The sequence below is a fragment of the Sorex fumeus genome, unplaced genomic scaffold (genome assembly GCF_029834395.1).
Source record: "Sorex fumeus unplaced genomic scaffold, SorFum_2.1 ptg000129l, whole genome shotgun sequence".
NCBI lineage: Eukaryota > Metazoa > Chordata > Mammalia > Eulipotyphla > Soricidae > Sorex > Sorex fumeus.
In genome coordinates, this window is record NW_026606186.1 from 2,261,822 (window position 1) to 2,274,630 (window position 12,809).

Here is a 12,809-nt window from a genome sequence, read left to right on the forward strand (position 1 = left end):
TGCAGTTCAATCTCTGGATAATTTCTGTCAACTTAAGAATCATACATTCTATTTTTTTTCTTTTTTAAGAATCATACATTCTATTTTTTTAATAAACAGTTCTTACCAGATCTTAAGTCTTTTTTCTAAAATCAATAACTCATAGGATTTTTTCCTTTTTTTAAAATTGAATAACCGTAAGATACAGTTACAAAGCTTTAATGACTGAATTTCAGTCATACAATGATCAAACACCCATCCCTCCACCAGTGCACATTTTCCACCACCAATGTCCCCAGTATCCCTCCCGCCACCCCCACCACACCCCATTCCCTTCCTCTAGAGTGAAAATTTCTCTCTCACCCTCTCTACTTTAGGGCATCATGGTTTGCAGTACAGATACTAAGAGGCCATCATGTTTGGTCCTTTGTCTACTTTCAGCACACATATACCATCCTGAGCGATCCCTCCAACCCTCATTAACTTAGTGGTCCCTTCTCTACCCCAGCTGCCTTCTCGCCCAGCTCATAAGGTAGGCTTCCTACCATGGAGCAATCCTCCTGGCCCTTGTATCTACTGTCCTTGGGGGGTTAATTTCATACTATGTTATTTGATATTCCACAAATGAGTGCAGTCATTCTAGGTCTGCCCCTCTCTTTCTGACTCATTTCATTTTGCATGTTACTCTCCATGTCTATCCACTTAAAAGCAAATTTCATGAATTCATCTTTCTAACAGCTGCATAGTATTCCATGGTGTGTTTTTTGCTTTTTAGGCCACACCCAGTAATGTTCGTAAGTTACTCCTAGCTCCAGAGGTTGTTCCCGGCAGTGCTTGGGGGACCGTGCAGAGATAGGGCTCATATTTAGGTCTCCTGTATGCAAAGCACACTCCAGATAGCTGAGCTATCTCTCCATTCTCACATAATTTTTTTTTATTTAGAGGGGGCCCCCCTAGTGATGTCCAGGGCGTTGCCTTTCCTAGGGTGCTCAGGGGGATCATATGGGATGCTGGGGATTGAACCCGGATCAGGGTGCATGAAAAGCAAAGGCTCTCTCCATACACAGGGTAATTTTTTTTGTAAAACTTACAAGTCTGATACTTTATTAATGCAAACTCAGGATATAATTACACAATACATTATTCCACTATATTTTTTCATTAAAAACTTTTTTTTTAATTTTTTAATAGTGAGACATCATGAGGTACAGTTGCAGACTTACACATTTTTGTGCTTGGGTTTCAATTATACAATGATCAAACACCCATCCCTCCACCAGTGCCCATTTCCCACCACCACGCATCCAGTATCCCTCCCACCCCCCATTCCCTCATCTCACCCTGCCTCTGTGGCAGGGCATTCCCCTCTGTTCTCTCTCTCCTTTTGGGTGTTGTGGTTTGCAAAAGAAACACTGAGTGGCAATCATGTTTGGTCTATAGTCTACTTTCAGCATGCTTCTCCCATCCTGGGAGGATCCTCCCAACAACACAGGGTAATTTTTAGGGACAAAAAAGCATAAAATAAAAACTCTCATCCTAGTTCCTTATCCCTTTATCCACTCCTCCCACCTTGCTGCATACTAGTAACAGACTTCTTTCACGCTCACCCCTTTTTCTTTATATACAAATAGGCACCCGGCAAGCTACCGAGAGTATTCGATATGCCAAACACAGTAACAACAAAGTCTCCAATGGAGACGTTACTGGGCCCGCTCGAGCAAATCGACGATCAACGGGAGGGCCTTTACCTTTTTTACCTTTACAAATAGGCACTTAATACACACAGTGATCTGCATCTTTATTTTAACTTAATGTAGCTGGAGGTATTTCCTTATCAGTGTATTATTTTTTTTCTCTCATTCTTTTGATAGCTCTGTATGAGCTATACATCTTCTCCCTCTTCTTTTAAATTTTATTTTAGAGATTGTGATTTATAATATTGAGACTGGCAGGGTTTTGTGCATGAAACATTCCAGCACCACACCCTGCACCAGTCTGCTTCACTCCGCCACTGTCCCTGTGTGCCCACTTTTCACCCCAGGGACATGCTTCCTTCTAGAGAACAGTTCTGTTTCGGTTGCCTTTGGGCATTTGTTGTTACAACAGATGAGGGCGATAATCCTGCATCTGTCCCTCTCCCTCCCGCTATACTGAACTTCATTCAGTATGACACTCTCCAGGTCCATCCACATAGCAGTAAACAGTGATTTTTTTCTTATATCCAAGAAGCATTCCATTGTGCATATGGGATAAACTAATACACTATTTGATGGGAGAGGTCTCTCTTTTGTATTTGGTTGCGGGGGGTCACACACAGTGATGCTCAGGGGTCAATCCTGGCTCAGCACATAGGAATTATTCTCACCGGTGCTTCCAGGACCATATGGGATGCTGGGGATCAAATCTGGGTCAGTGGTATGCAAGGCAAATGCCCTACCATGCCAGCCCCTCTTTTTTTTCTTTTGTTGATAAAAACAGCACTTGCAATGACTAAATTAGCATAAGCAAATTTTGGCCAATTTACAAAGTGTATATATCTAATGGAATTATTAAAGAGGATTGTTGAATAGAGTACAAAGATTGATAATACTGATAAAACTCATCAAATTTCCCCTCACAGTGGCTATCAACTGGCCAGTGGAATGAGTACCCGTTTCCCTACAATCAAACTCCAGTATTTCTTATCAAATAGGTGGAATATAGTATATCCTGTTTCGATCTGTACCTCTTTTTAAGAAAATCCCTTTTCCAGGTGGCTAAGTATGAATTTATAATTTGCACAAATACATATGTACACTTATTCTTTCTGCTCCAAACTCTAATGAGTATAAATCCTTTATTTTACAAAGCATCAACCCAAGCCATCTGGCAGACATCCAACTGCATGCCATTGTCTTTGATTTCCATTCAACACTATTTTCTGAGGCCAGCCTCCTTTTAGGGTCAGCCCAAATTAAGCAGAGGAAACTGTAACATAATGTTGTGAGCTTTGAATTTAAGAAGGAAAATTGAGCCTCTGCCACATACTGCTGTGAGACTTTTGTCCAGCTATTGTTGGATCTTTCTAAGTTTACTCCATGAAGTAAAATGAAAGTAGAATTAGTCTCAGTTAAGAGCAGAAAGTTTCATGCACAGGGCTTGGGGCTGATTAGTCTTTCTGGGTAACTTCTGTCATCGCTAATCAACCGGACAAAAAAGTCAACAAAAATACTTGACCAAAACAGTCTTTCCAACTGTGTGGGGATATTTTCCATTAAATAGGGTGGGGTAGGCCTGCTTAAGTTGGAGCACTACTTAGTCATTCATGGTTGTCAAGTAAGTATTAAAAAGAGGTTATTTCTGGTCACAAAAATTCAACTTGTTTCTCTATTAACAAAGCCATTCTGAATCTCCATTTAGAACACTGATTCCTGAAAAGATGTAGGGTTTTTGTTTTTTCAATCTCCATCTAGGACTTGCAGAATCAGAAGAATCAAGTGGGAGCAAGAAGAGTAAGACATGGTAGGATGGCACACCTGTGCACCTTGCTGGCTCACATTCTATTCCAGCCCCTCGTTATTCTGGCTTGGCACAGGATTTTTATCAAACCATGTTCAGAGAAAATATATCCTGAGAGCCCATTAAAGTCCCCGTACTATATCTAACTCTCAGGAAGAGTAAATGTGTTCTGAACCGAAGGCATCACACACACAATAAAACAGGTTCAGATTAAAATGGCTCTTTTTGGGAATAGAAATTGACATATGTATCTCCTCCATTAGTACTCAAACTCTTTGGGGGCAGTGTTGGCTCTCTGTTCACCTTTGTATCCCCATGGCTAAATACCATACTTGACAGATAACAATTACTCAGAGTTATAAAATTAATAGAATCAAAACACACGTAATAGATAATTTATGCTGACACTCCCTTTTTAGTAAACAGTCTAGATTATTTTTCTGAGTTAAAATTTCCATAATTTACTTCCAGAGTTAAATTTATATTTTAAATTATTGTTGTGGATACCACAACTGGGGCGCCCAAGAAACTCTGTGGGAATAGGGACTGAACCCAGGGCCTCACACATGGGAGCACATACTCTATTATTTGAGAAACTCCACTGCCTTCTGTCAGTTATCTCACTATCACAGTTGTGTTAGCAATTCTAGCACATTTGAAGTTCAGCGTATTTTGCAAGAAATTTGATCAAGAAGTAAAATATTTTATCTTGAGGAACTATTAACTGTCTTTTTCTTTAGAAAATTTGCTCTTATCCTTTTACTTATATATATTGTTGCATAGTTTTAACTGAGATTTTAAAATAGAACCTCAAAAGTTACCACTGTTTCAAAAAATGCTAGAAGTTCTAGTTACATAATTTATTGAGGGCAATTTGAGGTACACTAACAATTCTAAGATGCTTAAGAATGTACAACTGGGGCCAATAAACTAGCTCAGAGGTCAGGTGCGCGAGGCCGAGTTTCAACACAGGCACACTGCCCGCTCCTTGCAGCACAGCGGATGTAACCCTAGAAACACTGCCCATGACCAAGGTGGGCCTCAGCAAAACCGGGTCCAAGCAGCCTTGCATTCTTGGGTCCCTAGCATTAACCCACCTGGCCCAGTTGGCCAACTAGCATCACCAGAAGTGACCCCCAAAGAATGTACAACTAAGCTAGTTACCACAGAATTCCTCTCAGCTTGAAGTAGATTCTTCAAAGGAAACTTCAGCCGGACACTCCCTCCCCTGGGGTCCCCAGGGGAGGGACACTGGGACAATGCTGGAGGAAAATGGAGACTCTGGTGGCGGGTGTGGCACTGGAATGTCTTATGCATGAATTCTTGTAAAGAGCTTTGTAAACCATTGTGCCTACAACTTTTTTAAAAATTAAAAAAATAAAGAAATACTGTCTAAATAAAACAGTAGTATCACTTGAAAATGAGCATAAAGTATAATTTCAATGCCATTCAGGATTCTATAGTTCTATTCAACTATCAATTATAAATTCCACTAATCTGGAGCTTGCAAATCTCACAAAACATTCCGCTCTACACCCAAAGACTCCTGAAACAGCCCACTCCATCTTTATTACTGCAGGTATGAGCTACTCGTAAAGTCTTTCAAAATCACTCCTAATCAACTGAAATAGGTACCAATTATTTTTTTACACTCTTTTCAAATCACTGTAAGAAGAGACAAAATGAAAATTCAGATTTTCCTTTTCCTCACGTAACTAATAGGGTTAGCACTTAAAACTTGAGGGCCGGCAGTTTTCAGGGTAACTGTTGTTATTTTTCAGATTACCTTCATTAGCTTAATTTTTAGGTAACCTTACTCAGTAAGCACCAGTATCCAGCTCGATCATTTTAACTCTCCCAGTCATGCTGATTGAGTGAAATCTCTAAACTTTGTATCAAGAACCACTCTATAGAACTTTGCAATTCTGCATGTTACTAACAGTCCATTTGCTGGGTGAAAGGTACACATTTATTATGAGAACTGGTAGTCAGGCATTTGCTACTCTTACCTGGAGTGAATACCAGTAAATGTTCCATCAATTAACTCTTCACCTTAGTTGGGTATAGCGGAATGTCCCTGAGTTTAATGATCTGTCTAACCTATCAATATCAAACACTATATTGGCTACTCAAAGTGAAAGCCACAAAAAATTTCTCTAAAGTGGTCACATTGTCACCATTCTGGAACATAATAAGGAAAGATCAACTGACACACATACCTAAAAGTTCTGGTGGCCAGAAAGAGAGTAGAGCATCAGGTAAGGGGCTTGCCTTGCACACAACTGACTCAAGTTCAATCCCCAGCACCACATGTGGTCCCCTGAGTACCCCCCCAACCAGGAGTGATCCCCAAGTAAAAAGCCAGGAGTAAATGCAGAGCACCAATTCTTATGGCCCAACACCTTCCCCCACAAAGTTCTGAAAGAGCACAATCCAGATACTCTTGTTGAGCAAAAGCAGAAAAAAAGGTCTTTGTCCTAAAATATAAAGGTCTGTATTCTAATCCTACCTCTAAAACTTACCCTTCCCATTCAGGGTAAACCGTCCTCCATTGGGAATGGTACCACCCTTCCTCCCACCAAAGTGGTAGTGTTTGGGTTATCTCGGTGATTGGAGGACTGGCAATTAGGAGGTTAGTAAGTGGGGTCACAAATGCCAAACATCTTGGCAAAGGACAGGATCCCCCAGTTCAATCAAGAATTCCACCCAAGATATCAACAGTTTCTACCATTTAGCACGCCCCTCACCCTCAGGTTCCCCAACTGTCTGCACAGTGATACGTGCACCAAGCTGCCAGGCTGAAGGTGAGATTTCAATTAACTGAAAGGCAGGCTCTGGGATAAATTCCCCGACTCCTACCTTGCAGGTATGACACCTCCAGTTCCAATACAGCACTGCGCCATTCACCACCTGGATCCCAGTTGACACATTAGGATTTGCAATCTCCAGGACACCAAATCAACTATGCACAAACAATACAACTAAAGTGCTCAACCTCTGGTCATCTGGGCAACCAACAGCAAATGGAATTATTTAAATTAGATATGGCAAATACCCTGCCCAGGAGGAAGTGCAACCAGTTTCTGATATAACGTCTGACCTCATCTTTGTGAGCCCCTCCTGTGTTCCAAATGTTAGCTCAAATTCATTTTACTTATTTTGTTTGAAGGCAAGCCCTACAAATTCATTTTATTTTATTAACTTAATTACCATGAGATGGGCTGGAGCTATAGCACAAAGGGTAGGGCGTTTGCCTTGCATATGGCCGACCAGGATTTTTTTTTTTTTTGAAGTAAATAGATTTTATTTGGAGGATTTTTAGGTATGGAGGAAGGGAGAGGGAGTGAGAGAGTAAAGTTAGACATGAAAGCATGAAAGTACACATCTCAAGAGGGGAGATGCGGGCGACACATGTGCTCAGGAACCACATGTGCTCGGCCACGTGGGCGCAAGCAGCACATGGGCTCAGGCAGCAAATGCGCGCCCTTCCTTTGTTCCAGGTGGCCTTCGACCAGGATTTGATTCGCCCGTCCCTCTCAGAGAGCCAGCAAGCTACAGAGAGTAACCTGCCCACATGGCAGAGCCTGGCAAGCTCCCTGTGGCATATTTGATAGGCCAAAAACAGTAACAACAAGTCTCACAATGGAGACATTACTGGTGCCTGCTGGAGCTAGATGAACAACAAGAGGACGTACTACAGTACTACCATGAGATACAGTTACAAAGTTGTTTGCCATTGGGCTTCAGTCATACAATGTTCCAAAACCCTTCCATTCACAAGTGTACACTTCCCACCATCCATGTCCCTTCCCACCACCACCACCACCACCACCCCAGCGTTCCTCAAGTTCATCCCTTCACCTACTTTCAGCACTCAGTTCTTGCAGAGTGATTATTTCCAGCTATCACTGTCATAGCGGACTTCTCTATCCTAACTGCCTCTCCCCCTCTACCACTTGTAGCCAGCTTCCAACCTCGGAGGACTGGCCCAGGTAGGAAGCTTGCTACAAATTGTATTAACAGTTCATACATATATATATATATATATATAAAATATAGGGGGGGAAAGGTGAAAGCAAACCTTTCACTTAATAAAGGGATTGGAGCAATAGTATAGCAAGTAAGACACCCAATTTCAATCCCCAGCATCCCATATGGTCCCTCCCACCCATCCCCCTTCCATCTGCCTCTCCCCCCTCCACAGACACACACACAGCTGTCAGGAGTGATTCCTGAGCACAGTGCCAGAAGTAAAACCTGAGCTGACTACCATATGTGCCCCCCAACCAAAGAGAAAATGAAAAAGTGGGTGTCCTCCAAAGGCCACAAGTTGTGTCTGCTTAATGGGTTTTTAGGGGGCTGGTTTTTTTTATTTGCAAAACTCTCTAAATTTTAAATAGCAAGCCACTGTCTAGAGATTTCCATATGGCTGATTTCTGACTGTCTCTTTCACTTACTAATATACAACAGAAAATAACCCATTACAGACTCTGCTCACCTAGAAAGCTCCATCTTCCTGGTTACCTTTTCTTTTTTGTTTGTTTGGGGGCCACTCTCGGAGGACCATATGAGGTGCGAGGGATCAAATCTGGGTTTGTCATGTGCAAGGCAATCACCCTACCCCTTGTACTAGCTCTCTGGCCCCTTCCTGATTAAATTTTCTATTTCTTGAGACACCCCCCCGCTCAATGTCCTAGATGTTCAGTCAAAAACATACCAACCCTGAAAATCCTCTGATCTCTTCCCTATGACTTCTAATGAATCCATTAATTGGGGGCTCATTAGCTGAGTTTAATAATGAAGCAATGATTTCAAACTGTGATCCAGAATCCAGTTCTCAACTTTCCTATAAAGACACCTAGTGAAACCTTTATTTACCATATAATATGAAATAAATACAAATACTTCCCAGAACTGGAATACTGACCCAATACTGACAAGGGGTTCAAGAGCCCACACCAGAACCCTCATATACACAGCCTCGATGGTAACAGGCCTCCTTTAATCGCTCAGAGTTACTGAGAACAGCAGCAAACTCAACACACACAGGAAAAAGGAAAAAGGCCCTTTTCCAGCAATCCCCTATTTGGCTCAAATACAGAAATACTGGAAAACCTAAATCATGGCATGGTTACAGAGCATATAACCAGTAACCTTTAAAAATCCTACTTGGGGGCTGGAGTGATAGCACAGTGGGTAGGCCGTTTGCCTTGCATGCAGCCAACATGACGGACACAGGTTCAATTCCCAGCACCCCATATGGTCCCCTGAGCACCACCAGGAGCAATTCCTGAGTGCATGAGCCAGGAGTAACACCTGAGCATCGCCGGGTGTGACCCAAAAAGTAAAAAATAAATAAATAAAATAAAATCCTATTTGTACTAGTTTGTCAATATGCATTTTGCAGAACCCAAAAAATGTCAGGATAAAGCTGTACTTTCACTGGTCGTTAATTCTGGCCTTCAGGTATTATCAAGGGAGTGTGTTCATAAAGAATTTATGTCCAATATTGTGTCTGTACTTATATAAATAAATTACATAATAAAATGCATCAAGTCAGTACTGTCACTGTCACTGTCATCCCATTGATCGTAGAATTACTCAAGCGGGTGCCAGTAACATCTCTATTCCTCCCAGCACTGAGATTTTAGCAACTTCTTCTTACTCGTCTTTTCCCAATGATTGGAGGCTCTTTCAGGATCAGAGGAATGAGACCTGTTGTTATTACTATATTTGACATATCCAATACGCCACGGGGAGCTTGTCAGGCTCTGCCCGTGTGGGCAGGATACTCTCGGTAGTTTGCCGGGATCTCCGAGAGGCATATATTTATATAAGTCAAAAATACAAGTGCAGAAATGAAAACTAGAAAGGCAAGTTGGGGAAGGGGATTGGGTCACACGAGGCAGTGCTCAGGGATGACTCCTGGAGCAGTTGTAGGGGGCATCTGTGATGCTGCACCTGGGACTCAATCAGCTGAAGGCACCTGCATTTCACTCTGAGTATACAAGAGAAACCACAATGTGGACATCAATCCTTTACGTGTGTTATGGGGCCTCCAAGTTGCAGCGGTAGCTTAGTAGCTTCCGCTTGTTCAGTGACTGAAAAGTGCCTATGCAACTTCAGTCAAGTTTCTTTCTGCAGTGAAATGGGAATACTGATACAGGTTTGCGGAGCTGTTAGTGTGGTAATGCTAAAAGCACCTGATAAATTATTAAGAGCAAGATACAAGACACAGGTGCTAGTACTGATGTCTGCAAGTTGTCTTCTCAGCTTCTTCCAGTTCCCTGAAAGGACTCCTTTTGCTTAGTCACCTTCCCAGCGACTACCCACCACACCAAGCACTGGAGCCTAGTGTACAATGAGTCTAGCCTCTGCATCTAAAATCACCACTCCAGAGGGTAAAATCACTAATACAAAAAGGGAAAAAGACCAACACAAATGGTAAGCCTGGCTTGAGACTAACCATTTTCCACAGTGATTAAAATGAAATAAAATGTTTAAAATATTACAAGTTTTTTTACAGCCACCAGAATACCCTTCATTTTCAAATAAGACCTCTGTGACAAGCTGCAATTCTGTTTTCATTCTTCTTAACACCAGGGTGTTGTGTTACCAGGACATTCAGTAACTCTAAGGGGCTCCATTTGTTGCATTAAACTTTCAATAAAGGCTTTGTGTATGTTTACATCCTTGAAAAGAAAGACTTAAGATCATTTAAAACCACAAAAACGCCCACAGGTTATCTGTGATCCCCTTAACATCTGGCAAATTCTATAAGAGATGAGCACAAAATTAGTGTTCATAGAAGCACAATTAAAATTTTTATCCTCAACAAGCCAGAATCTGCGCTTACTGGAGATAAAAACAGAAGAGAGGCAGCCAACAAGAGACTAATTGCTACAGGGGTCACCTCCACACAGAATAGAGAACAGAAAGGGGGCTAGCAGCCAGATGAGGGCGGAAAGGCACCAGGGCTTTAAGGTACTTCTGAGAAGAACCTGGAGTGGCCTGCCTACTCCTTTCAACACTGAACCTTCCCCAGCTGAGTCTACTTGGGGTTTTGTCTAAAAACTGCCTGCCGCGTTATCCAAGATTGTCAGTAGTGTCGGTCCAGTGATGGCTGGAACAAACAGGCTGTCTGCCCACACCAGCAGATCTGACATTATGGTTGAGCCCTGTCAGACTTCAAAACTATTTTTAACTACTGTGCAACTTGGAATTGTAAATTCTCCATTTAACAGCCGGGGCAGTAATAGGTGAAACTTTCCAGGAGAAGTCTACCAAGTGACAGCAGGTATTTCTTGGAAGGGTGGAGCACTTTATCAACAGCCGATCAAACTGGAAATATTTCCCAAGAAGGGAAACCAAGGAACATATAAACTGACCAGAATCAAGGCACCAAATGTGGACAGTAATGGCACCAGCTCTGCTCTGTGGCAGTTAACAGTTCTTAGCTTACTATCCATTTTCTTTCAAACCTCTCCAAGAAATCTTTAAAATCCGGCATGAAAGATCGTTTCCTGCGTCCTTCCAGACACATGAGTTACACTCTTCCAGGGCAATTTGGAGGAGGCAGTGCAAACCTCTTTGCTCATCCTAACTTTTAATAGCAAACTGGAACTCTTTTAACCCCTCTTCCTCCTTCAGGAAGGCTGACAAGGCTCTGGGAGGGCCTTTTTTTTTAATGACACATGGGGGCGGGGGAGGCTTCTCGAGCCCGGCAGCAAAGTGGTGGAAGGAGGAAAAGGTGACAGCCGAGGCGCAGGTTTCCGCACTGAAACCGACCGAACTCAGAAGTGCTGGCTTCTGGAATCTGGACTGGTCACGTTTCCCAGGAGAGAGCTGGCCGGGGGGTTGGGGGGAGAAGGGCATTTCAATGTCCTGGCACACAGGTAAACACAACGCAGGAGTTTACTTTGTAATTGGGATAAACTTGGGAAGCGCAGAATCACGCACAAGCTTGTCCCAGGCTCTTTTTTGAGAAAGTTTCAAGCCGCGGACCAAAGCCCAGTGGACGGGTGACGAGGCTCTCACCAGCTGCCCTGGCCACCCCGGAGGGGGTTCAGATCGCGCCCCTCTTAGCCGGACGCCGCCGGGGTTGGGGGACTGGGAGCGGGGCGGCGGGGAGGGGGTGACTCGCTCGTGCCCCCCCCCGATCTTGGGGAGTCGCGCAGTGGCCGGCAGCGAATCCCACACCGGACGGGGGAGGCAGGAAGGAGAGCTCGGGCTGGACGGGCGCCCCGCGTCACCAACTTCACCCCGACTTCTGAAAGCCAGGCAAGGGGAGCGGGGCGGCACGGAGGAAATCTGAGCAAGGGAGGAAGGGGAACAGAAAGCGGCGGGTGACAGGCAGAGCGACCCTCGGGAGCCGCCGACGGCCCAGGACAACCCCCCTCCCCTCCCCGCCCCTGCCCGCGGGTCCGCGAGTCCGCGCGCAGAGACCCCGCCGAATCCCCGGCGGCGGCGCCCACCTGGCGGCTGCCCGGGTCGGAGCGGGCGGCGGGACGGCCCCCGGCCTCTCCTCCTCTTCCTCTTCCTTGTCCCGAGAAGGACTGCGGGCTGAGAAGAACCGGGAGAAGCTGTGCCAAGGGGCGCCGCCCCTCCTCCGGCCCCCGGACATCTCCCCGGAGCGCGGCTGCCAGCCGGACAAGTGTCTGGGGGAACGAGTCCTGCTACCCGGAGCCCGGCCCCGCGCAACGGCACCCGGTGCCGGGCCACGACCGACTCGACGCGGGCCGCCGCCGCGACTCAGTCCATCCCGGGCGGCAGACGCGCTGGCTGGCGGGCGGGACGCGCTCCCGGCGCGCGGCTGCTCGCCCGCTGCAAGGGCTCCGCCCCCCGCCTCCGAGGGCACGCCCAGAGGCGGAGCCATACGCTGAAGCCCCGCCCACTGCCACCGCCCCGTCGCTCCCCGCGCGCGGCTTCTTGCCAGCTGTGCGGGCTCCGCCCCCCGCCCCAAAGGGCACGCCCAGGGGCGGGGTCATAAGCCGAAGCCCCGCCCACAGCCACAGCCCCGCCGCCGGGGCTGGCTGGGGTCCCAGCAGGACGTTGGGGGCCTGAGACCCGGAGGTGGGGACGCTCAGCTTCCAGACTCCTGACTCCGGGCTTCCCGCCAAACAAGTTCAAGCTGCCGCCTATTGGAACTTCGTGCTCAAAGTTTTTACCTTCTCTTGCTGATTTGTTTCCTCTCCCACAGTCCAGTGTACTGAAATAGTCTTCAGATTTTTGAAAGACCTTTATCAAGGAAGGTTTGTGAGAACACTTGGGTCAACTGCAGGACCGGGTGCGCTTTGCAGCCTTTTAAAACTAAGCAGTAACTACTGTAGAAC

At 45.3% G+C, this 12,809-nt stretch overlaps 1 protein-coding gene across 1 annotated transcript in view; it reads right to left on the reverse strand.

Moving 5' to 3' along the window:
- The window catches only part of CRYBG3 (crystallin beta-gamma domain containing 3), a 134,292-nt gene extending 122,054 nt beyond the window's left edge, over nucleotides 1-12,238 (reverse strand). The window contains exon 1 of the mRNA XM_056138592.1: nucleotides 11,952-12,238. Coding sequence (XP_055994567.1) covers nucleotides 11,952-12,100 — 149 coding nt within the window. The 5' untranslated portion in view covers nucleotides 12,101-12,238. The remainder of the gene's footprint in view (nucleotides 1-11,951) is intronic.
- Between the last annotated feature and the right edge of the window lie 571 nt (nucleotides 12,239-12,809).